At 47.7% G+C, this 18,598-nt stretch overlaps 5 protein-coding genes across 5 annotated transcripts; 3 read left to right on the top strand and 2 right to left on the bottom strand.

Annotated features, from left to right (window-relative positions):
• The first annotated feature begins 4,072 nt into the window (after nt 1-4,072).
• M430DRAFT_40409 (hypothetical protein) lies at nt 4,073-5,212 on the top strand. The gene is made up of 2 exons (XM_024867389.1): nt 4,073-4,289; nt 4,357-5,212. The coding sequence occupies exons 1-2, from the start codon at nt 4,228-4,230 to the stop codon at nt 5,204-5,206; spliced, it is 912 nt and encodes a 303-aa protein (XP_024723262.1). The 5' UTR covers nt 4,073-4,227; the 3' UTR covers nt 5,207-5,212.
• Nucleotides 5,213-5,778: 566 nt separating this feature from the next.
• Nucleotides 5,779-10,345, bottom strand: M430DRAFT_117184 (hypothetical protein). Its single transcript, XM_024861663.1, has 3 exons — nt 9,895-10,345; nt 8,179-9,769; nt 5,779-8,126 (listed from the first exon to the last, which is right to left on the bottom strand). Exons 1-3 carry the CDS (start codon nt 10,051-10,053, stop codon nt 5,794-5,796), a joined length of 4,083 nt encoding a protein of 1,360 aa, XP_024723261.1. The 5' UTR covers nt 10,054-10,345; the 3' UTR covers nt 5,779-5,793.
• A 300-nt stretch (nt 10,346-10,645) lies between these two features.
• On the top strand, nt 10,646-11,642 carry M430DRAFT_97065 (hypothetical protein; the record flags this gene model as incomplete). The annotated part of the gene is made up of 3 exons (XM_024870006.1): nt 10,646-10,809; nt 10,895-11,098; nt 11,153-11,642. The coding sequence occupies 3 exons, from the start codon at nt 10,646-10,648 to the stop codon at nt 11,640-11,642; spliced, it is 858 nt and encodes a 285-aa protein (XP_024723260.1).
• A 3,138-nt stretch (nt 11,643-14,780) lies between these two features.
• Nucleotides 14,781-16,423, top strand: M430DRAFT_214677 (hypothetical protein). Its single transcript, XM_024864518.1, has 4 exons — nt 14,781-14,985; nt 15,481-15,513; nt 15,595-16,006; nt 16,093-16,423. Exons 1-3 carry the CDS (start codon nt 14,793-14,795, stop codon nt 15,981-15,983), a joined length of 615 nt encoding a protein of 204 aa, XP_024723259.1. The 5' UTR covers nt 14,781-14,792; the 3' UTR covers nt 15,984-16,006; nt 16,093-16,423.
• Nucleotides 16,424-16,639: 216 nt separating this feature from the next.
• M430DRAFT_17138 (hypothetical protein) lies at nt 16,640-18,589 on the bottom strand (the record flags this gene model as incomplete). Its single annotated transcript, XM_024863609.1, has 3 exons — nt 16,640-17,699; nt 17,749-18,358; nt 18,418-18,589. 3 exons carry the CDS (start codon nt 18,587-18,589, stop codon nt 16,640-16,642), a joined length of 1,842 nt encoding a protein of 613 aa, XP_024723258.1.
• Between the last annotated feature and the right edge of the window lie 9 nt (nt 18,590-18,598).

Raw genomic sequence — 18,598 nt, 5'->3', positions numbered from 1 at the left:
AGTAAAGGGTCTAGTAAAGGAACGTCTTACTAGTACTACTAGGGCCTTAGAGATAGAAGTAGACTGTTTCTAGACTATCTTAAATAGCCGTAACAACCTGATTATAGTACTCCTTCTAGCCTACGTTTAATAGTAGTACTTGTTCTTTAGCTAGAGCCGTCTCTATTATAAGATTATACTCTTGTTCTGTTATAGCCTCTACCTAAGACTAATTAAACTTGTTTTTAGGTAACTGTACGCCTACTAGAGACTTACTCTAATCTACAAGCCCCTTTTCTATTAGAAACAGTCTATAATCGTAGTAAGGATTAAGTAACAGAAAAGGAAAAGAGCTAGTAGGCGCCTGTCTAAGCTAGTAGCGTAGATCGTTATATAGATTATCCTTAAACCGATCTTATAAAGCTGTTAGATCCGTAATAGCCTTGTGACAGATACCTAACACTAAAAGCGCCTATAACCTACTTCTAGACGTAAAGACCTTAGCCTTATTAAAGTATTAAAACTACTCCTAATCACTCTTGTACAACCTACGTACTACGTACATAGCGTAATACGTTAGGTAGGTTTTGCCCTTAAAATCATATAGCTCCTTAAACAATTTTAGACTAGGAACAACAGTAAGTAAGAGCCGTAAGTAGTAACACTTACTTATAATAAGGCTATAGTAGAATATACGCCTAATACCCTACCTCTTTTACTATAGGCGCTACTACTCTAGCTTCTTATACTACACGTAGTAGTTAAGGAACTCCTAGTACAGTCTTTTTAGATCCGGATTATAACAGGTATTATAGTTAAAGAAGCCTATTAAGGTTGTCTTAGCCGTTTCGGCCTTTATAGCTAACTAAGAGGGGGTTAAGTCTTTACTATAATAGACAGGCTATTAACCCTTTAGGTATAAGGCTAAACGCTTTATGTACAGGTACTCTTAGTAATACCTAAACTTAAACAAACGCTAGTACGCCTCTATTATACCTACGTAACAGGCCTAAATATACTATGTAATCTCGTCTATAGATTCTAAAACAGCTATAGTCGTGTAATCTAAACCCTTATAAACGTACTTATACATATACTTAACGGCTATAATACTTGTACAAACCTTAACGTTAATATAATAGTAGAACTTCTAGAGTAGGTACAGGTTATAAGGGACTACTTAACGATTGTTACAGGTTACTTACTCTCTAGGGTAGCCCGGTTTAGGGACTATAAACTTGTGCCTGTTGTCCTAGCGTTAGTATTTAGGGTACAAATCCTCTTAGACGATTGTCTGTTCTATAAAAGCCTTTAGAAAGTACTTTAAGTACTTTTTTAGGCCGTTAGGCGTTATACTCTATATATAAGGACTATTAGGATTATTATCCTTATAAGGGCCGTAGGCTATCTAAACCGTAACAACGCTTACTAACTTACCTGTTAGGTCTTACAAAGGGTCTAAGAGCTTAGTATAGACGATTTAATTAATCTGATTAGGGGTAAGGTAATCCGTACGTACCCTAAGGAATAACAACAGGTATATATATAGTAGGCCGTGTTTCTAGTACTTAATCGTGTATACGTAAGTACTATAAGGCCTAAAAACACCCTTATAGACGTCCTTTAATAGCTTATTAACCTTCTAGTAAAAGATATAGACTACTATATTAGGCCGATCACTAGTACTCTAGCCTTGTAATAGCTGTTCCCTAATCTCTAGCTAGTCCGGGTTTACTGTAAAAGTAATAAAAAGGGTTGGCTTACTAAAGTAACAGACAATAGCTATTAAATCCTAAAACTACTATTACATACTTTTATTACTACCTATATAAGTAGCCGAGAGGACGATCTTACGGCCAAGCTTGTTAAGGCTAATATCCTTATAGATTATTATATTAACTAAGCCCTAGTAGAGATTAGCCTGTATCTTAGGCTAGTTCTGTTTAATCTAGTCGAGATTAGTATACTTGTAATAGACGTAACTATTAATACAATATTACTAAAACAGGCGTCTAAAGTAGTAGAGGATTAAAAACTACTATTTACAGGCTATAAGACAGTACTAATAGTACTAGCGCTATTATAGACAGGTCTACTAATAGGTACTGTTCTAGTTATAGAGAGTTAACCTATAGTACTAGCTGTAGTCTCTATATAGAAAGAGAAGAACGTAGTAAAGAGGTATGTACGCTATAGTTGTAAGATTAATCTACTAAATAGCGCGGCCGTTCTTACTTAGGTTATAAACTATAAGGAGGATATTATAGCGCGTTTCTTCTATCGTTTTGTACGTAATAATAGCTACTAGCTTGTTACTAGTAGTAGGCAGGTTATACCTACGATAGTCTATACCCTTCTCTAGAACTAGCTGTATTTATAGATTTAATAGTACCTAGAAATCGCCTTACTATTTATAGAGCCGCTTACTAGCTGTCTTATATAGCTTTATAAAATAATTATTGTTATAAAGCTATTCTAAAAGCTTGTAAAGGACCTTAGGGTTTAAACCCGTAAACCTCTATAGCTAAACAGAGTTAGTATAATCCGGGTCGTAAATAAACAGCTAGGTAAAGGTAGGGGTTTTGCCTAGTAGCGGCTCTAACAGGCCTTAGCCGTAGTAAAGCTTACTATAGATAAAGAAGACGTAGATGCCCTATATAGTATTAAAACAAGTGTCTTTCTTAAAATTATAGGAGGTAAGTATAAGTACTAAGTTATACGCTTATATACTTCTTACAAAGTCCTGGCTATAGGTATCTGTCCTATCTAAGAGCCTCTATAGAAAGCGCGGTAGGTCTATAATACGTAGGAGCTCTACCTTCTTGTTAAGGTAGTATAAAATACCCTTGTTAACCTACTATAAAGCGTGACAGTAATAACAGACGTCTGTTATATAGCCTAAATTATAGGCCTCTACTATAGTGTTAAAGTAGGACAAGAACGCTACTAGGTATCTACTAGGTATAGGATTGTCTTTAGGTACAGACAGTTATAGACTACTACTAGACCGTTACAAGAGGTATATAACTAGGGACTATAAGGTTAAGAAAGGATTAGAGAGATTAGAAGAGAGTTAGGGGTCGTAAAGGTAGAGCTTAGAGTCTAATAGTAGCGTAAAGTTCGGGTCGTAGAACTTAGAGGATTATAGGTCTGTAAGAAGCCGTGAGTATAGGATATTAGTTATAATAGTGTCTTATAGACTTAGAGACAGTCTAGAAACAAGGTCTTTATATACTATAAAACCTCTATAGGTTAGAGTAGTGTCTATAAGATCTCGGCAAGGGCGGCCCTACCGCTATAGAGGTATAAGTACGTCTATATAAGGGCGTCTAGAGAGGCGTAGAGGTATAGGTACGTCTGTACTAAGAGGACGTCTAGGCGGCCGTAGAGGTATAGACACTATAGGCAAGTGTATTATAGCGCCTTAGCGGTAGCGTCCTTGTTTTAGAGTAAGGGCACTTACAAGCTCGGCCTTAGAGGCTAGCCGGGCAGTGGTTTAACGGGTTAGGCGCGCCTTGTTAGTATTAGGATTAAGATCTTCGAGTATAGTCCGCTCTACGCGATCCTATATAGTAATAGAAAGGTTAGCTTTGCTATAGAAAGCTATAACCACATACCTTGTACCGAAAACACTTCTTGTAACAGGCCCTGTTCCTATTAATAGCGAAGTCGACAGCAGGACGGAGCTTGTCACAGGTCTGGCACCAAATAGGAGGGGATGGCGTAGGGGATGGCGTAGGGGATTCTATCGCGTTAGAGGCCGCCGAATTAAAGTAGAACAGCTAAGTAGCAGGTAGAGAGCGGATCGAAACGGACGAAACAGAAGGATCCGTATAGAGTAAGGAAGAGGTAAGAGGGAGGATGCGCGTTAAATAAAGAATAAGAATATAGGTAGGTAGGTAGGTAAGAGAACGCGTATAGCGCGTGTAGAGGCCTAAGGCGGCGAATAGGGTAGCGAACTAATGAGAATTAAGAGAAATACCTATGTTTTACAGGGGGTTTTATCCCTGTTTTTCGGCAAAACATCGGTCTATTTTCCAGTATAAGGTAGATTATAAGATCTTTTCCAAAGCGGGACTGCGAGCTAGGAGCTGCTGCTCTGAATTGCCCCTCCTTCCCCTCCCCGTCCCCCCACCACCGAATAACATAAATTGCAGTGCACGAACTTACAGAAACTTTACAATCAAACACCTCCCAACTTCCTCCTCCCACAGAATACCCAGTTCCAGCTGCGGCAAGACTCTAACAATGGCGGAAATCACCATCTCAAAGACCGTTCGCGTCCCCCTCCTCGGTGGAACGGATGCCGGGTAAGTCCTCCATCAGAGCTCGAATTTGATGATGTAAAGCCCGATCTGATCAACTCAATGATTCCAGTTACCACATGCCCTACCCCTACGACCCCTCCAAGCCCACCCTGATCCTCGTCAATGCCTTCGTCACCAGCGTCGAGCTGTACGCCAGGCAATACAAGAACAAGCAGTTGACTGATGCCATGAACCTATTGGCCATCGAGCTCCTCGGACATGGCAACACCCGCACCGTCAGCCCCAGCTGGACCTACTGGCACACTGCTGAGATGAACCTCCAAGTGATGGAGGCGCTCGGCATCAAGAAGGCCTTCGTGCTCGGCACTAGCCAAGGTGGCTGGATCACCGCACGCATGGCCCTCCTCGCCCCCGAGAAGATCGAGGGTATCATCCCTCTCGGAACCTCCATGGACTACGAGTCTGAGCGCACGGTCAAGCTGGGCTGCTGGGACTGCATCCGCGACGTCACCCCGACCATTGACGCCTTCACGACGACTGAGAACACGCCTGACTTCGAGGCGCCCACTGCCTTCTGCGACTTCCTCGTCGACATTGGACTTGGAAAGGACGTCGACCCCGCGGTGCGCGAGCACTGGAGGAAGATCATCAAGTCCAACTACCGCGGCAATGACGGAAGACTGCGCGCCAGAATGGCGGCCATCAACCTCCGCGACAGAGATGGACTGCACGCTCGTCTCTTCGACATTACCTGCCCCGTCTTGTGGCTCCACGGCACCAACGACGTCGTGTACAGTATTGCTAACGCACAGGAGGAGATCAAGCTCTTCAAGAACTCCAAGTCGGCCGAGCTCGTGATTGTCAAGGACGGCACTCACTTCTTGTCTGCTGACAAGCCCGAGGCCGTTGACAATGCTTTGATCTCCTTCGTTGGCAAATGGGCCAACAAGCATATCTAAGTAGATATATATATATATTAAATAGTTAAATATATGAGTACCTAACGGGAAATCATCTCTTGAGCTTTGAATTGCATGAGAATCATGACGAGGTAGCTGAAAGTCTGTAAACAAGCTGATCGGCAGAGGTGTAGTTTAGTTTAAAGTGCTTATACATTTTCAAGGCACCAAACGCTAAATTGACGCACGAACGGAAAATCCTGGGTTTAACTGCTTATATATCACAGACACTATTATCAAATTCGGCCAACAGTCTTACTACTGTGAACCCCGTTAGCAGACACTAAGTGATGCCGTGTTGCCGACTTCGGAGAGCCTCAAGGATTTGTTGGATTCAGCTAGTTAGGTAAAGTGTAGTAGTTTGATATGATAAGCGTTGAATTCCGTATAGAGGGGTAAGCTTAAAGAGGGGCAAGCTTATAGAGGGGCAAGCTTGCCACCCCCGGTCCAAGAAGCCAGGGGTTCAAAGAAGAGATTGCCCCTTTATACGGTATCTATCAAAAAGTTCCACGTCTGTACAAAACAAATACCCCCAAAAACGCCTGCATAAACTCCCCTATTTTTCGGTTCTTCTGCGCGTCCAACCATCATCCAACCCAGCGCCTTGCACTTCGGAACATGCGGACCCATGGGCCGTACTCGCCCCACTCCTCCTGCTTCCCGGGCGGAATGTAACTTCCCACATCTGCCATGATGGTTCTCTCGGGGTGAGGCATCAGTGCCAAGACCCTGCCATCCAAACTTCGTACACCTGCTATTCCCTCGGGACTGCCATTTGGATTGAATGGATACCGGGTGGTGACACCTCCCCTATTCTCCACATACCGAATTGGAATGAGTCCATCTGCATTCATGGCATCCAAATCTTGCTGGCTGCGGAAGGAAGCACGTCCCTCGCCATGCGAGACCGCGATGGGGAGTGCTGAGCCGTTCATGCCGTGCAAGAATACGGACGGAGACTTGGAGTTGTCTTGGATGCGTACCATGGAGACGCGGGCTTCAAATTGCTGAGACTTGTTCTCGAGGAAGAGAGGCCAATGACTAGTGCCCGGGATAAGCTCTGCGATTCGGGTAAGCATTTGGCATCCGTTGCAAACACCGAGCGCGAAGGTATCAGGACGAGCGAAGAAGCGCTGGAATTCGGGTCTCGCGTTTTCCTCATGCATCAAAATCGATTTAGCCCAGCCTTGGCCGGCACCCAGTACATCGCCGTACGAGAAGCCACCACATGCTGCGATGCCAACAAAGTCAGACAGCGTGCGTCCACCGATGATGTCAGTCATGTGCACGTCGATGGGGTCAAAACCTGCCACTTTGAAGGCGTATGCCATTTCAGCGTGGCCGTTTACACCTTGTTCACGTAAGATCGCGACGCGGGGTGCCTTGGCGAAGGTGCTAGTTATTGAGCTCATGAATGGGAAGATGTTATCTTTAGGGTCGAAGGTCAGCTTGTAATGTAATCCGGGGTCGTGGTTGTCCAGAATGTTTTCAAATTCAGCATCAGCACATCCCACGTTGTCTCGTAAGCGTTGCATTTGATGAGAGGTGGTAGACCAAAGTTGCTGCAATTCTGAGCGGTCCATGCGCAGGATTGGGGTTTGACCATAACGAATTGAGAGTTGCTGTTTGGAGGCCGCAGGTACACGACCAATCTTGCGAATCATGCCAGGTGGTGGGCCACAGGTTGCGAAGCAGCGAAGGAAATTGACCTCATCAGATTTACGCACTTGGAAGACGGCGCCAAGCTCTTCGTTGAAGAGCGTCTCGAGTATATGAGATGGGGAGGAGCTCTTCGAAATACCATCAAGCATGATCTCGGCTCCGCATCGACCTGCAAACATCATCTCCGCGATCGTAGTCAGTAGACCACCATCTGATATATCGTGATACGCGAGCACAACGCCGGTTTGATGTAATTGAATTATCGCATCGTAGTAATCGATCAGGAGATCAGGGTCTCTGACATCTGGGGCTTCGTCCCCAAGCTGTCCAAATACCTGTGCGAGTGCTGAACCTCCCAAGGCCTTGTGTCCTTGAGCGAGGTCAACGTACATCAAGATTGTTTCGCCGACGTCCTCGAGTCTACGAAGTGTCGGTGTCCATGTACTCCGAACATTGGCAACAGGTGCAAAGGCCGAAATTACAACCGACAGTGGAGAGGTGACCGCCTTAGCTTCTCCAGATTTCTGATCTTTCCACGTGGCTTTCATCGACATCGAGTCTTTACCGACTGGGATGCTGATTCCAAGCCTGGGGCATAGCTCCATGCCTATGGCAAACACTGCTTCGTACAAGGCAGCACCTTCACCAGGATGGTTGACAGCTGACATCCAATTCGCTGATAACCGGACGCGAGGAAGGTCTCCAAGAACATGTGCAGCAGCCAAATTCATCAAGCTCTCAGCTACTGCCATTCTGGCTGAAGCTGCTGGTGAGATAAGAGCCAAGGTTGGCTTTTCACCCATGCTCATGGCCTCTCCAGTCTTGATCTTGTCTCCAATATTCAATGCAGTGGCGGTAACGGCTACATCGGCCACAGGTGTTTGCCAAGGACCGACCATCTGATCCCGGACTGTCATGCCCCCAACTGATCGATCTCCAATCGTGATGAGGAAAGATTTGGACCCAACAGCGGGTAGTGTAAGAACTCTCTCAATGGCCTTCCGTAGGAGATCATGCTCCGGAATCTGGGGATAACTGTCTTGCAGAGATTTCAGCGCGTCAAATGGCGTAAGTTTGAGTTTTCTCGACTTGACAATTCGGTCCAGCTTGCGGTCCTTTGGGAATAGGGTCGACATAGGTAGGTCGATCGGCACTGGGTATTCTTTGGAGTCCCGATCGGTTACGATCAGTCTCGACATACCGTCACTTGTTTTAGCACGGACTACTCCCACATCGGAGAACCCACAGCGTTCGCGATCTGTATTGCATTAGTACGTTCATAAATATAATGGGAGTCTGGTAGCACTCACTCGCAATACTGACGAATCTGTTCAACCCCTCCTGATTGACAATGATCACGTAACGTTCTTGAGCCTCGCAACACCATATCTGTAGAGGACTCATACTGCTGTCCGCACTCTCAACCTGTCTGAGCTCAAAGTTTCCTCCATATCCAGCATCTTTGACAAGCTCGGGCAAAGCATTGGACAGCCCTCCAGCTCCCACATCATGAATGAAAGCAATGGGATTGTTTTCCCCCAAAGCAACACAAGCATTGATAACCATCTGTGCTCGTCTTTCCATCTCAGGGTTGCCCCTCTGGACACTATCAAAATCAAGCTCGACGGATCCTTCACCAGATGCATTGCTTGAGGCAGCACCACCACCAAGACCTATCAGCATTGCTGGGCCACCAAGGACAATGACATGAGCACCATCTTTGACATCACGTCCATCTTTAATTGCGTGCTGTGGTCTAACAGTGCCGACTCCACCGGCAATCATAATGGGCTTGTGATATCCACGGATCTCCCGGCCGTCGCTCCCAGCATCCGTGTCAACCAAAAGTGTTCGGAAGCAGCCCGTCAAACATGGCCGACCGAATTCGTTGTTGAATCTCGCACTACCAATAGGTGCTTCAAGCATAATATCCAGACTGCTTGCGTAGTGCGCCGGCTTACCTATATCAATCTCCCAAGGCTCCTTGTGGTCCGGGATCAAAAGGTCCGAGACCCAGAAACCGCAAAGTCCAGCTTTTGGAGTGGAACCTCTCCCTACAGCACCTTCGTCTCTGATTTCTCCACCTGAGCCAGTTGCAGCTCCGGGGAACGGGGAGATGGCAGTTGGGTGGTTATGTGTTTCCACTTTTGCGAGGAAATGAACCTTCTCCTTCGTCTGTCTCCAGCTTCCCGTAGAATAGTCAGGTGCCCAGAAGCTTGCCATCTCTCCCTGAAGAACAGCCGCATTGTCACTGTAGGCAGACACGGTATAGGCTGGGTTTTGCTTGTGAGTGTTACGAATCATGTCAAAAAGACTCTGGCCCATTCCTAAGCCATCAATCGTCCAATTTGCATTGAATTGCTTATGCCGACAATGCTCGGAGTTGACTTGTGCAAACATGAATAATTCGATATCATAAGGAGGTCGACCCAATTGAGTATAAGCTTGGACCAGGTACTCCATCTCAAGACGGTCCAGTGCGAGACCGCGCTTCGTGTTGTACAGCTTCAGGACCTCGAGGGGAGTGGATCCTTCGGCCCATAGATCAATAACCTCTAATGGGAAGGGTGTTCCTTCTGCAAACATCTGAGTCAGATCAGGCTCGGCGGTGCTGATATTTTCGGTCATCCGATCGTAGATGACATCTCTAAACAAGGTATCGTCGCTTTCTACAGGCTCTACGAAGTTGACCAGGACGGCGCGGCCCCTCTCAATTCGATGGACCTGTTCCTTCAAACCACAGACATGGGCGATACTAGTCGCTTTCGAACTCCATGGTGAGATATTTCGAGGAGTGATATAGTAGATTTGGGAGAGGCTCCCTGGTTGTGTTGCCAAGATTGATTTTGCATCCGAAGTCAAGACTCCAGGGAGAAGTTGGTTGAGCTTCTGCTCTGTGCTCTTTGAGGGCTGTCAGCGCACCAGAACGTAAAGCAGTCATGAGGAGGTGATACAGGTCACGTGAAACGAGGGGTTCTCGACTTCGACCTTATTTTCAACATAACCAAAGGGACAGATCTGCTCACCTCGGGAGTATGCTGTGATGACTGCTTCAGATGCGTATAATGAATCCAAACTCCACGAATCTCGTTGACTTTGTATCCCAGCTTCCTGATGCGACCCGCGAGCTTCTTTGCCTCGGGTAGCGTAAAACAGGAATCTCCGGGAGAGGTCAGATACTCCATGATGGGCGTAAATAAAGGGCGTGAATAAAGCTTCCTGCTTGGTTCAATGATTGAAGAGAACTTCAATTTCCCGCCGAGCTGCCTCGGTCGTCAAATAGACAGAAAAAGGTGGTTTGTTACTCCCGCGCCATATGCGGATGTTCGCAGGGAGAGAAATCCCGAGTTCGGCTACTCACCGCTCCAATTCTATGGAATCGCGTGAGGCGGGACAAAAGATCTAGGAAAGAAAGGATCTTGCCAGAGTCTCGCGGTGAGATGGCGATTGATATATTGTTGACGATGAGGTTGATGTGGTGAGGATGACATGGCGGGGCGAAGCACAAATTATTTTTGGGACCCCACTTAGCCACACTTCCGGATTAATGGTCGGCCCGCTTATCTCGGTCTAGTCCCAAGGAGGTATTCACGCGGTTTACCATTATTTCCCGGTCGATGTGTTTTTGGCTTTGGAACATTCCTCCTTTTTGACATCAACCCCTTCACATTGAAGGATTACTCTCGTTTTCTTGTACATGTGTGCACATACTTAGACGCATTCTAGACGCACTTCATCTGCCGCCTTCACCATCCTCTCCAGCCAGATTCTGGCGACATGGGTCTTTTATCCTTGATCGCGGGCTTTGTAGCTCCCCTATTCATCATAATCTCCCCTATAACCTCATATGCGGACCAGATATACTCCATCCACCGCACAAAGTCCAGTGCTGGTTTCTCACTAGATATCCCATTGATTATGCTGGTCGCCTCTCTGCTCCGGTAGGTTCCTGTCCCCCATTCGCTCTATCCAACGTCCCCTAGAATAGGGTCAGAATTCAAGGCTAACAATTGAGTTTGCCCACAGAGTGTTTTACTACCCTGGTGCAAAATTCGATACCTCTCTCCTCATACAATCCTTTATCATGATCGCTATTCAAACTGTCCTCCTCAGAGTCGCGCTTGATCATCGGCCGTCACCCTCATCTTCCGTCCCCTTTGCTGCTGGTAGAGACGGGGATATTGGTATGAAGAGACCGTACAATTTCTGGCAATGGCGATCTCCAAAACCGTATGTCTCACAGTACTTCCAAACCAACTCAGCTTCTGACACTGCTATCTACAGATACTGGCAATTCCTCCTCTACCTCTTCATCACTCTCGTCGCTTTTGAACTCGTCCTTTCCCCACTCCCAGGCCTATACAAAAGCTACTCATCCCTGATTGGTTATGTCGGACTCGGCATTGAGGCAACGCTCCCCATCCCCCAGATCCTCTCGAACGCGCGTTCCCGCTCATGTAAAGGCTTCCGTGTCTCTGTTCTGGCAAGCTGGATCGCCGGTGATGTTATGAAAATGTTCTGGTTCTTTACGGCCACGACTGAGATTCCATGGTCTTTTAAGCTGTGTGGTATCTTCCAGATGTGCTGCGATTTCTTTCTGGGAGGGCAGTATTTCGTTTACGGGAATGGACCGGCAGCTGGGGCCGCGGTCATCAAGGAACATATGAGTCCGGCGGTGGAGATGAGGGGGAATGGACATGGATTGGGATTTGGAAATGCGCTTGATCTGGGGAGGAGAACGCCAGGATTGGAAAAGGAAGGTAGATTAGGGTAGATGATGGAATGAATTAGATGAAGGAAAGTTTGAATGGTGACAGGGACGCCGCTTCATGATCGCAGATGTAGAAGCTTCTCAGACCAAGGGGAATGGGAATGGAAAGGTGGCCCGGGTTGGGACGCAGTTCCAGAGAGGTCAGAGGGTTTCCCGTGCAGGTCTCTGCAGAGAGGCGTCTACAAGGAAGAATCAAGCTCTCGAAAGACCACATCTGAAAAGCGATACGGACAGAAAGTTCCAAACTTCCGGAGTCCCTCGATCCAGCGATGCAGGCGCCCACCGGGCGAGGCTCGAGGATTTGATATCCTTACTTGCCGGGGCAGCAGATTGGAGAGGAGAAAAGAGACCACATTGGTAGATCGAGATGCAGGAAGCAAACAAATGAGATAACAAGTGAATTGAAGGCGTTGTGACCAGCAGAAGTAACAGGCCCAAGAGTCAAGAGGCGGTGCGCTGCATGATGCTGCAGTTGACGGTGGTGTGGATCGGCACCCTCTCTTAGAGCCGAGTACATTGCAGTGGCTCTATGTGAACGACAAGATAAAGCCAAAATGGTGTATCCAGGCACAGAAGAACAACACCACCATCTACGGGCTCCAAAATAGGTTCAAATGAATCCGTGGGATCCATATACAAGTGTGGAAAGTTAAAAGAACCACACCAGCCGAGATATCATGGAATGAGGGCGAAGCAAAGCTCTTGCATTCATCACGTGACTATCAGATTTCCCCCTGACCCTCACAAGAAAGAACAGCAATTCACTCGTCTCTACGATTTCATTCTCTCAGCTCCTGCTTCCTCTTACCGAGTTGCACTCCTCTCTCGCTATTTCTTCTCGGCTGCCGGCTCGAGAATAAGTATTTAAGGCTCCTCCTCGATCCAAGTCTTCCTCCCACTTCCACCCTCCTCCTCCAGCGCGACCAACAACAACATCCGCAACAACATCCGCACAGCCATCTCTCAAGGCAATACTGTTTATCCTCTTCAAGTACATTTCTTTACCCAACAATCATTATTCAACTTGAACTCCTCGCTGACCTTCTTCGCAGCTCTGACCATCGATCTTTTTGATCGATCTACCACACTTCAACACTCACACTAACTGACAATGTAAGCCTCTATTTATCCTTCTACTTTTGAACATTCTTCGATCATATTTTCTCTCTCTGCTTCACAATTCAGGCACCTTCCATTCCATTTCATCTTCAAGAAGGCTCTCGGTCTCTCTACCTCCACATCCACATCCTGCTTTTCTTCTTTATTTACATCGACCATCATAACACTTCAACCAGTCCTCATCCTTTTTGGAAGTACACCTTCTATTCTGAAGGTTCACCAACAAGCGTGTAGGCCCTGAGATATCTGAAGAAACTCGAGCTCTGGACAGTTCTCACTCACTTTTTCTTCGGGGTCTGATATCCTGGTTTTGAGAAAGTTTGTAGCTCATCTACTGACACTGTTCTTTGCTCCAGAAATAATAAGCTGCCAAAATGCCTAATTGGAAGAGTTACGAGTCTTCAGTCCGCCTCCTGTCCGCCATCATCGCCGCTCACCCCGACCTCAAGCTGAACTATGACGGTAAGCAAATAGAATTCCTTGCTCTCAAACTCTATGCATCGCGCCGCTGTTTTACTGTCTACTTGACCTTTTTACTTCTACCATAATTTCTCGAATGTGGGGTTATCCCTGATTATCTCGCAGAAGTGGGCAAGAAATATGGCGGCGGAACAACTTACAAGGCCGTCTGGGGCAGAATGAACCAGATTAACAAGAATGCCAAGTTGATCAATGAAGCATGTGATGCTGGACTTGATCCTCTCACTGTTAACTTGGTAGAGGCTCCAGCTCAAACGGGCCAGCCAAAGGGAAAAGGTAGTCATGGCCATAGCCTCGCTTTTTTCATTAGGCACGCATAAGCACAACACTACAGTTTATCCAGTTTGATTTTTTGAACTTTCTCGTTGTTCACATCTTTCGCTATAATTCTGGCCAAAGCCGACAGGATCTACGACGGCGGTGTGAAGTGCCACCCTGTCTAGAACAACATGAGCTAGATCAATGGTTTTGTACTCGTGAGCAAGCGCCATCACGTCTCTCAATTCTTCATCTCTCCCGATACCCCTAGCACTCTGGTGGAGATGAAAGACGGAGAGACCGGATGATTTATCCTTGAGCATCCCTACACAGATTGAATTTCGTATTTCTTCAGGCTCTGATCCAGTTCATTGGTTTGAAGTACTTATTAATGTTCTGGGACAGCCTTTCAAAAATGCGTGGGAAATGATACCACTTCTGGAGCTCTCCGTATTTATTTTCAGCGCAACGTCATTCCTAAGGTCAACCTTATCCGCGAGACAATTGCAGCTGGCAAGGATCCGCAGTTCCTCAACCTAGAGGGTGTTTCCAAGAAGGAAGAGCGTAACAGAGGTGGAAAGGGTTAGACGCTTTGCAGTTTTACTCGCTTGCACAGCACGTTTTCCTTATATTAATTCTCATCAAACTCATGCCCATATTGATGTTCTGCAGCAGTCCAACAATATTTTGGGAGTGACACCACTGTGGGCGGTCTTCAGGCATATGTCACTCGTCACCTTACGCCAAAAGTCAAGCTTCTTCAGAAGACCGTCATTGACGGGGGTGATCCGAAAGACCTTGATCTTGATAGAGTCTTCAAGTCTAGGGGTACTTGCGCAGCACATTTTCTTTCATTGCGTTTTCTAAACCCGAACACATTTTCGCATTTATTGCCTTCAGAAGTCCAGCAGTACTTGGATCTTTTATGGCACCTATTTCCAATCTGGTCCTTGTAAAGGACGATGGTCTTTGAATCTTGTTTCACGCAACGCGTCTTCATTTATAGCAAAGATTGGGTCGTGATGTTAATGTTACTCCAGCAATTGCCCGTACAATGGGAAGTGATGTCACTGCCAGAAGTGTCGAGGGCCAGGTCTACACCCGCCTCAGACCAATTGGCAAACTTCAGCTTGAGGCTCTGAAGTCAGGCGCCGATCCCAAGGATGTAGATCTTACTGCCAATGCCAGGGGCATGAAGGGTCAGAAGACTGGCGTCTCTTTTTCTTCTGCACCGCACATTTTTCCTTGCAGTTTTCCTTGCACATTCATCGCACTGGCGCACTATTAAGAGCTACCATGTTAATGTTCTCCGCAGACATGTCCAAGTACTTTGGAAAGGACAGCACTCCCGGTGGCATAGGCTTCCAGTTCCGCCAAATCAAGCAGTATGCCAAGAGTCAGAAGCAATGTGCCGATTCCGGTGGAGACCCTCAGACTCTTGGTATTGGTGCTGGCAAGGGAGAGGACGCAAGTGCTAAGGGTGGTCAATGTAGAGCTTATTTCCTTTCTCTACCTCCAGCACAATTCAGCACAAGCATCTCATGTTGGTGGTCGACGAGTTAACGTGACAGTAGCTATCGCATCTTACTATCCAGATGGAACTCGAGATTCTCTCCAGCATCGATTCCGATCGATCGTTGCTGATGGGGTCGCTTTGAGAAAGGGTGGATGTGAGATTCTCTGCAGTGCAGAGCTTTGTTCTTCTCTCTCTCTCTTCACAGAACATGAGCAGCTCAAGCACCCCGTGTCGAGGCATCATGTTGATAGTTCCGACTGTTGCCCTTCATTTGGATCATTGACACTCACTGCTCTTATCTGATGCTACAGCCATACGAGCTGATCCATGATCTCCTCAGACAGAATCCCCCTCTCGCATTTAATTTCTCTCCTTATCAATTTCCATTTCTAAATATTATTTCCTTCAATCCCCCCCATTCATCAACCATACAGATCCTCCCAAGAACCCTGGCTAACTTTCTCGCAGCCATCGCAGGTCAATATGGCCAAGGCGTCACAGGTAAGGCAGTGAGCGAGCGCATCGTCCGAATGAAACGAGAAGAGTCCTGGAATCTGAATAATAATAATAACCGTGCCACAGGAGGAGCAGGAGACGGAAGCGCCAAATCAACCCCTCGCAAGCGTACTCCTAGCAAGAAGAAGGTCGAGCAGTACACGGGATCCAACGAAGACGACGACGAAGACTTCAACTTCTCGACCCCGTCCAAGACCAAGACCCCCTTGAACAAGGTAAAGAACGGTCGCGTGGTCAAGAAGCAGCAGAAGGATGATCGCAACATGCTCTCTTCCTTCACCGACATTGACAACAACGACGATGACGAGGTCCAGATCGTGAAGAAGGAGGCTAAGCCCCAGATGTCGTTCAACGGGATGGAGAACGGTCAGGGATTCTCTCGTGGCTTCGGTCATTCATATGTTGAAGACCAGGATGAGGATCAGGATATCTACGAGGATGCGGATGAGGCTTAGATGTCTGTCGTATGGCATTTCTGGTATGCTTGCTTGCCTCCCCACCTATCTTTTCCTCATAATCCCTTTCCTTAACTGAAACTGTCTAACCAACATGCTCCGGATTTAGCTTCCATCTCGCCTCGCCCTTTCGATTCTCAATTTCTCTCTCTCAGATGACTAATTGATTGATTGACTGGCGTCGATACCGAAGATGGCTTTTCTTTCCTTTACTTTTGCGGTTTTTTACGATACGATACGATTCCCTGGCTTCCTATCTTCGAATCTCCAGACATACAAGGAAAGGATGAATGCTATTACGAGCAATGAATGGATGAATGGAAGGATGGATGGGATGGGATATGAATGGGATGGATGGATCATAAGGGGCTAGGTACTAAAGGGTGTGCATTCCCACTTTATCGGGCACATGCATAATGAAATACAACGATGATTTTCTCTATGTTGTGGGAGATATATGAGTGATTTGTGATTTTGTGATGGGTGGATTGGTGAGTAAGGTAAGGTAAGTAAGGTACGAAGAAAGAGTTCAATGACCAATATCAAGAAGGAAAGCAATACTGTTTATTCCCCTACCGGCATATAAGTAAATGAATAAATTAAGAAACCCTCTTAAAAAGAACCAAAGAAAAAGGGGGAAAAAGCACCAATCCAATCTAACACCCCCACCCCATACCCATCCCCAAGCCCTGCCTAGCCTGCACCCCCTCAACCCCACCCAACGTCTCGATATCCTCAATATCGCGCCTATCCCTAATCTCCCAGAACTTGGCGACCGCGGCCGCGAACCGCGTCGACGAGGCATCCACCTCCTCTTCCGTCTCGGCCGCGAAGCACAAGCGGAAGTACTGCCAGCCGCGCTCGTCGCGCACCTGGTCCGTCGAGCTGTACATGGGACCCGGCGAGACGAGCACCAGGTGCGGTTTCAGCGTCATGAAGAGGAAGAGCGCGTTGGCGAGGCGCGGGCCCGGCATGCAGCGCGCGAGCGGGTGCGTGTCGAAGTGCATGCGCACCCACAGGAACATGCCGCCGCGCGGCCACGCGAAGCTGTACATGGTGGTCTTGGAGATCACCGCCCATTCGCTCTCGCTGGCTTTGAGCGGCGTGCCTTGCTTGAGCTGGTGGCGGCCGGCTTCGAGGATCGTGCACATGCGCGTCATGCGGCGCTCGTACACGCCGCGGAGACCCTCGAGCCAGCGCACCCAGCCGTCGACTTTCCAGCCGGTGAAGGTGGGCTGGCTGGCTTTGGACCGGCTTGCGAACTGTGCTCGGGTCGCGGAGGGTTGGGGGCCCATGATTAGTTCGGCGATCATGGATTGGACGAAGCCGGATGGCTGCTGGGTCGAGGTCTCAGTGATGCGGAGGATGCGCTCGATGATCGCGGGTTGTGCGGTGATCCAGCCGAGACGGCAGCCGGGCGCGACGGTCTTGGAGAAGGTGTCGAGCCGGATCACGCGACCTTCGGTGTCGACGTTTAGATAGGAGGGTACTAGACTGTCGAGGAAGGGGAATCCAGAGGACTTATCGAATGTGTGTGCTGAGGTTGTTGGCGGGGGGAGACCGCGGGCTGAAGCTTCTAGAGTGGGGGCAGAAGGGAATTGTAAGTACCAGTAGGGGTCGTCCTCGATGATCATGACATCGTATTTGCTACAGATATCGTAGATCTCCTTGCGGCGTTGGACAGAGAGAGTTCCACCTGTGGGGTTTTGGCCGATTCTACATCTCATTAGTAGGTATAAGATCGATAGATGGAAGGGGTGCGCACGTTATGGTATACATAAGATGTGGTCGCTTGCCCTTACTCTCATCCCAGTTCTCCAAGACATCCTCTAAGCCACCTGGTCCACCAGGAAGCATGCCCTCCAGATCGACCTTCACTGGTACAACTTGGACTCCGCGAGGTGTCGCCGCTTGCAGGGCGTTCATAAACGTGAATTCCTCGCACAAGATGGCCGGTCTCTCCCGGATCCAATCGCGCTCCTCACTCCACGGGTTAGTGAAGGCTTCAATCGTCTTGGAAAATCCATCCGTGTTCCCACACGTGAGGATGATTTCCGGCCCGCCGAGATACGGCACGTTGACCTGGAGGTTCTCGCGTGTGAATTGGCGCAGGAAGGAATATAAGGGCGGGTAACCCTGTGCAGTCCCATATTGCAGCGCGGTGGTCAGATCGATTTTCTGGAGCGGGTTCTTGATACCGGAGAGATGGGGGATGGTCAGATGGGCAGAGGCGCTGGTATCAGGCGTCTTGAGGGAGGTTGAAGCAAGTTTCTCGGAGAGGGAATTGGGGTCGTTGGGAGTGGGTTCGAACCGTTCTGGCTGTGCAATCTGGGCCTCGAGTGTATCGTAGGGGAAAAGAGAAGCATTTGGAAGGCCTGCGCAAGAGAATTCAGTATTCGCCGTTCACCACGCTTCTAGCATCGCGGAGACGTACCACCGGCAAGATTCCCAATCCCGGGAATCTGGAAATACTTGTAGAATTCCTTGACCTGACTCTCTTTCCTGGCCAAAGTCACCCTTGAGAAATGGTAACTGAAATCGCGGGGGGGCTGCAGAGCTGTTGTCGTTGTCGCATCGGACCTGGATACATATTCAAAGTCTGCCATGATTTACGC

The sequence above is a fragment of the Amorphotheca resinae genome (genome assembly GCF_003019875.1).
Source record: "Amorphotheca resinae ATCC 22711 unplaced genomic scaffold M430scaffold_3, whole genome shotgun sequence".
NCBI lineage: Eukaryota > Fungi > Ascomycota > Leotiomycetes > Helotiales > Amorphothecaceae > Amorphotheca > Amorphotheca resinae.
This window is presented reverse-complemented; position numbering and strand designations above follow the sequence as displayed.

Bases quoted from the DNA above. Each gene is read 5' to 3' on its own strand.
- M430DRAFT_117184 (XM_024861663.1), bottom strand. From the start codon at position 10,053: ATGGAGTATCTGACCTCTCCCGGAGATTCCTGTTTTACGCTACCCGAG. The intron at 9,770-9,894 runs GTGAGCAGATCT...CAGCCCTCAAAG, and splicing joins CATCACAGCATACTCCCGAG to AGCACAGAGCAGAAGCTCAA. The intron at 8,127-8,178 runs GTGAGTGCTACC...AATGCAATACAG, and splicing joins CAGATTCGTCAGTATTGCGA to ATCGCGAACGCTGTGGGTTC.
- M430DRAFT_40409 (XM_024867389.1), top strand. From the start codon at position 4,228: ATGGCGGAAATCACCATCTCAAAGACCGTTCGCGTCCCCCTCCTCGGT. The intron at 4,290-4,356 runs GTAAGTCCTCCA...CAATGATTCCAG, and splicing joins CTCGGTGGAACGGATGCCGG to TTACCACATGCCCTACCCCT.
- M430DRAFT_214677 (XM_024864518.1), top strand. From the start codon at position 14,793: ATGTTAATGTTCTCCGCAGACATGTCCAAGTACTTTGGAAAGGACAGC. The intron at 14,986-15,480 runs GTAGAGCTTATT...ACTTTCTCGCAG, and splicing joins AAGTGCTAAGGGTGGTCAAT to CCATCGCAGGTCAATATGGC. The intron at 15,514-15,594 runs GTAAGGCAGTGA...ACCGTGCCACAG, and splicing joins ATATGGCCAAGGCGTCACAG to GAGGAGCAGGAGACGGAAGC.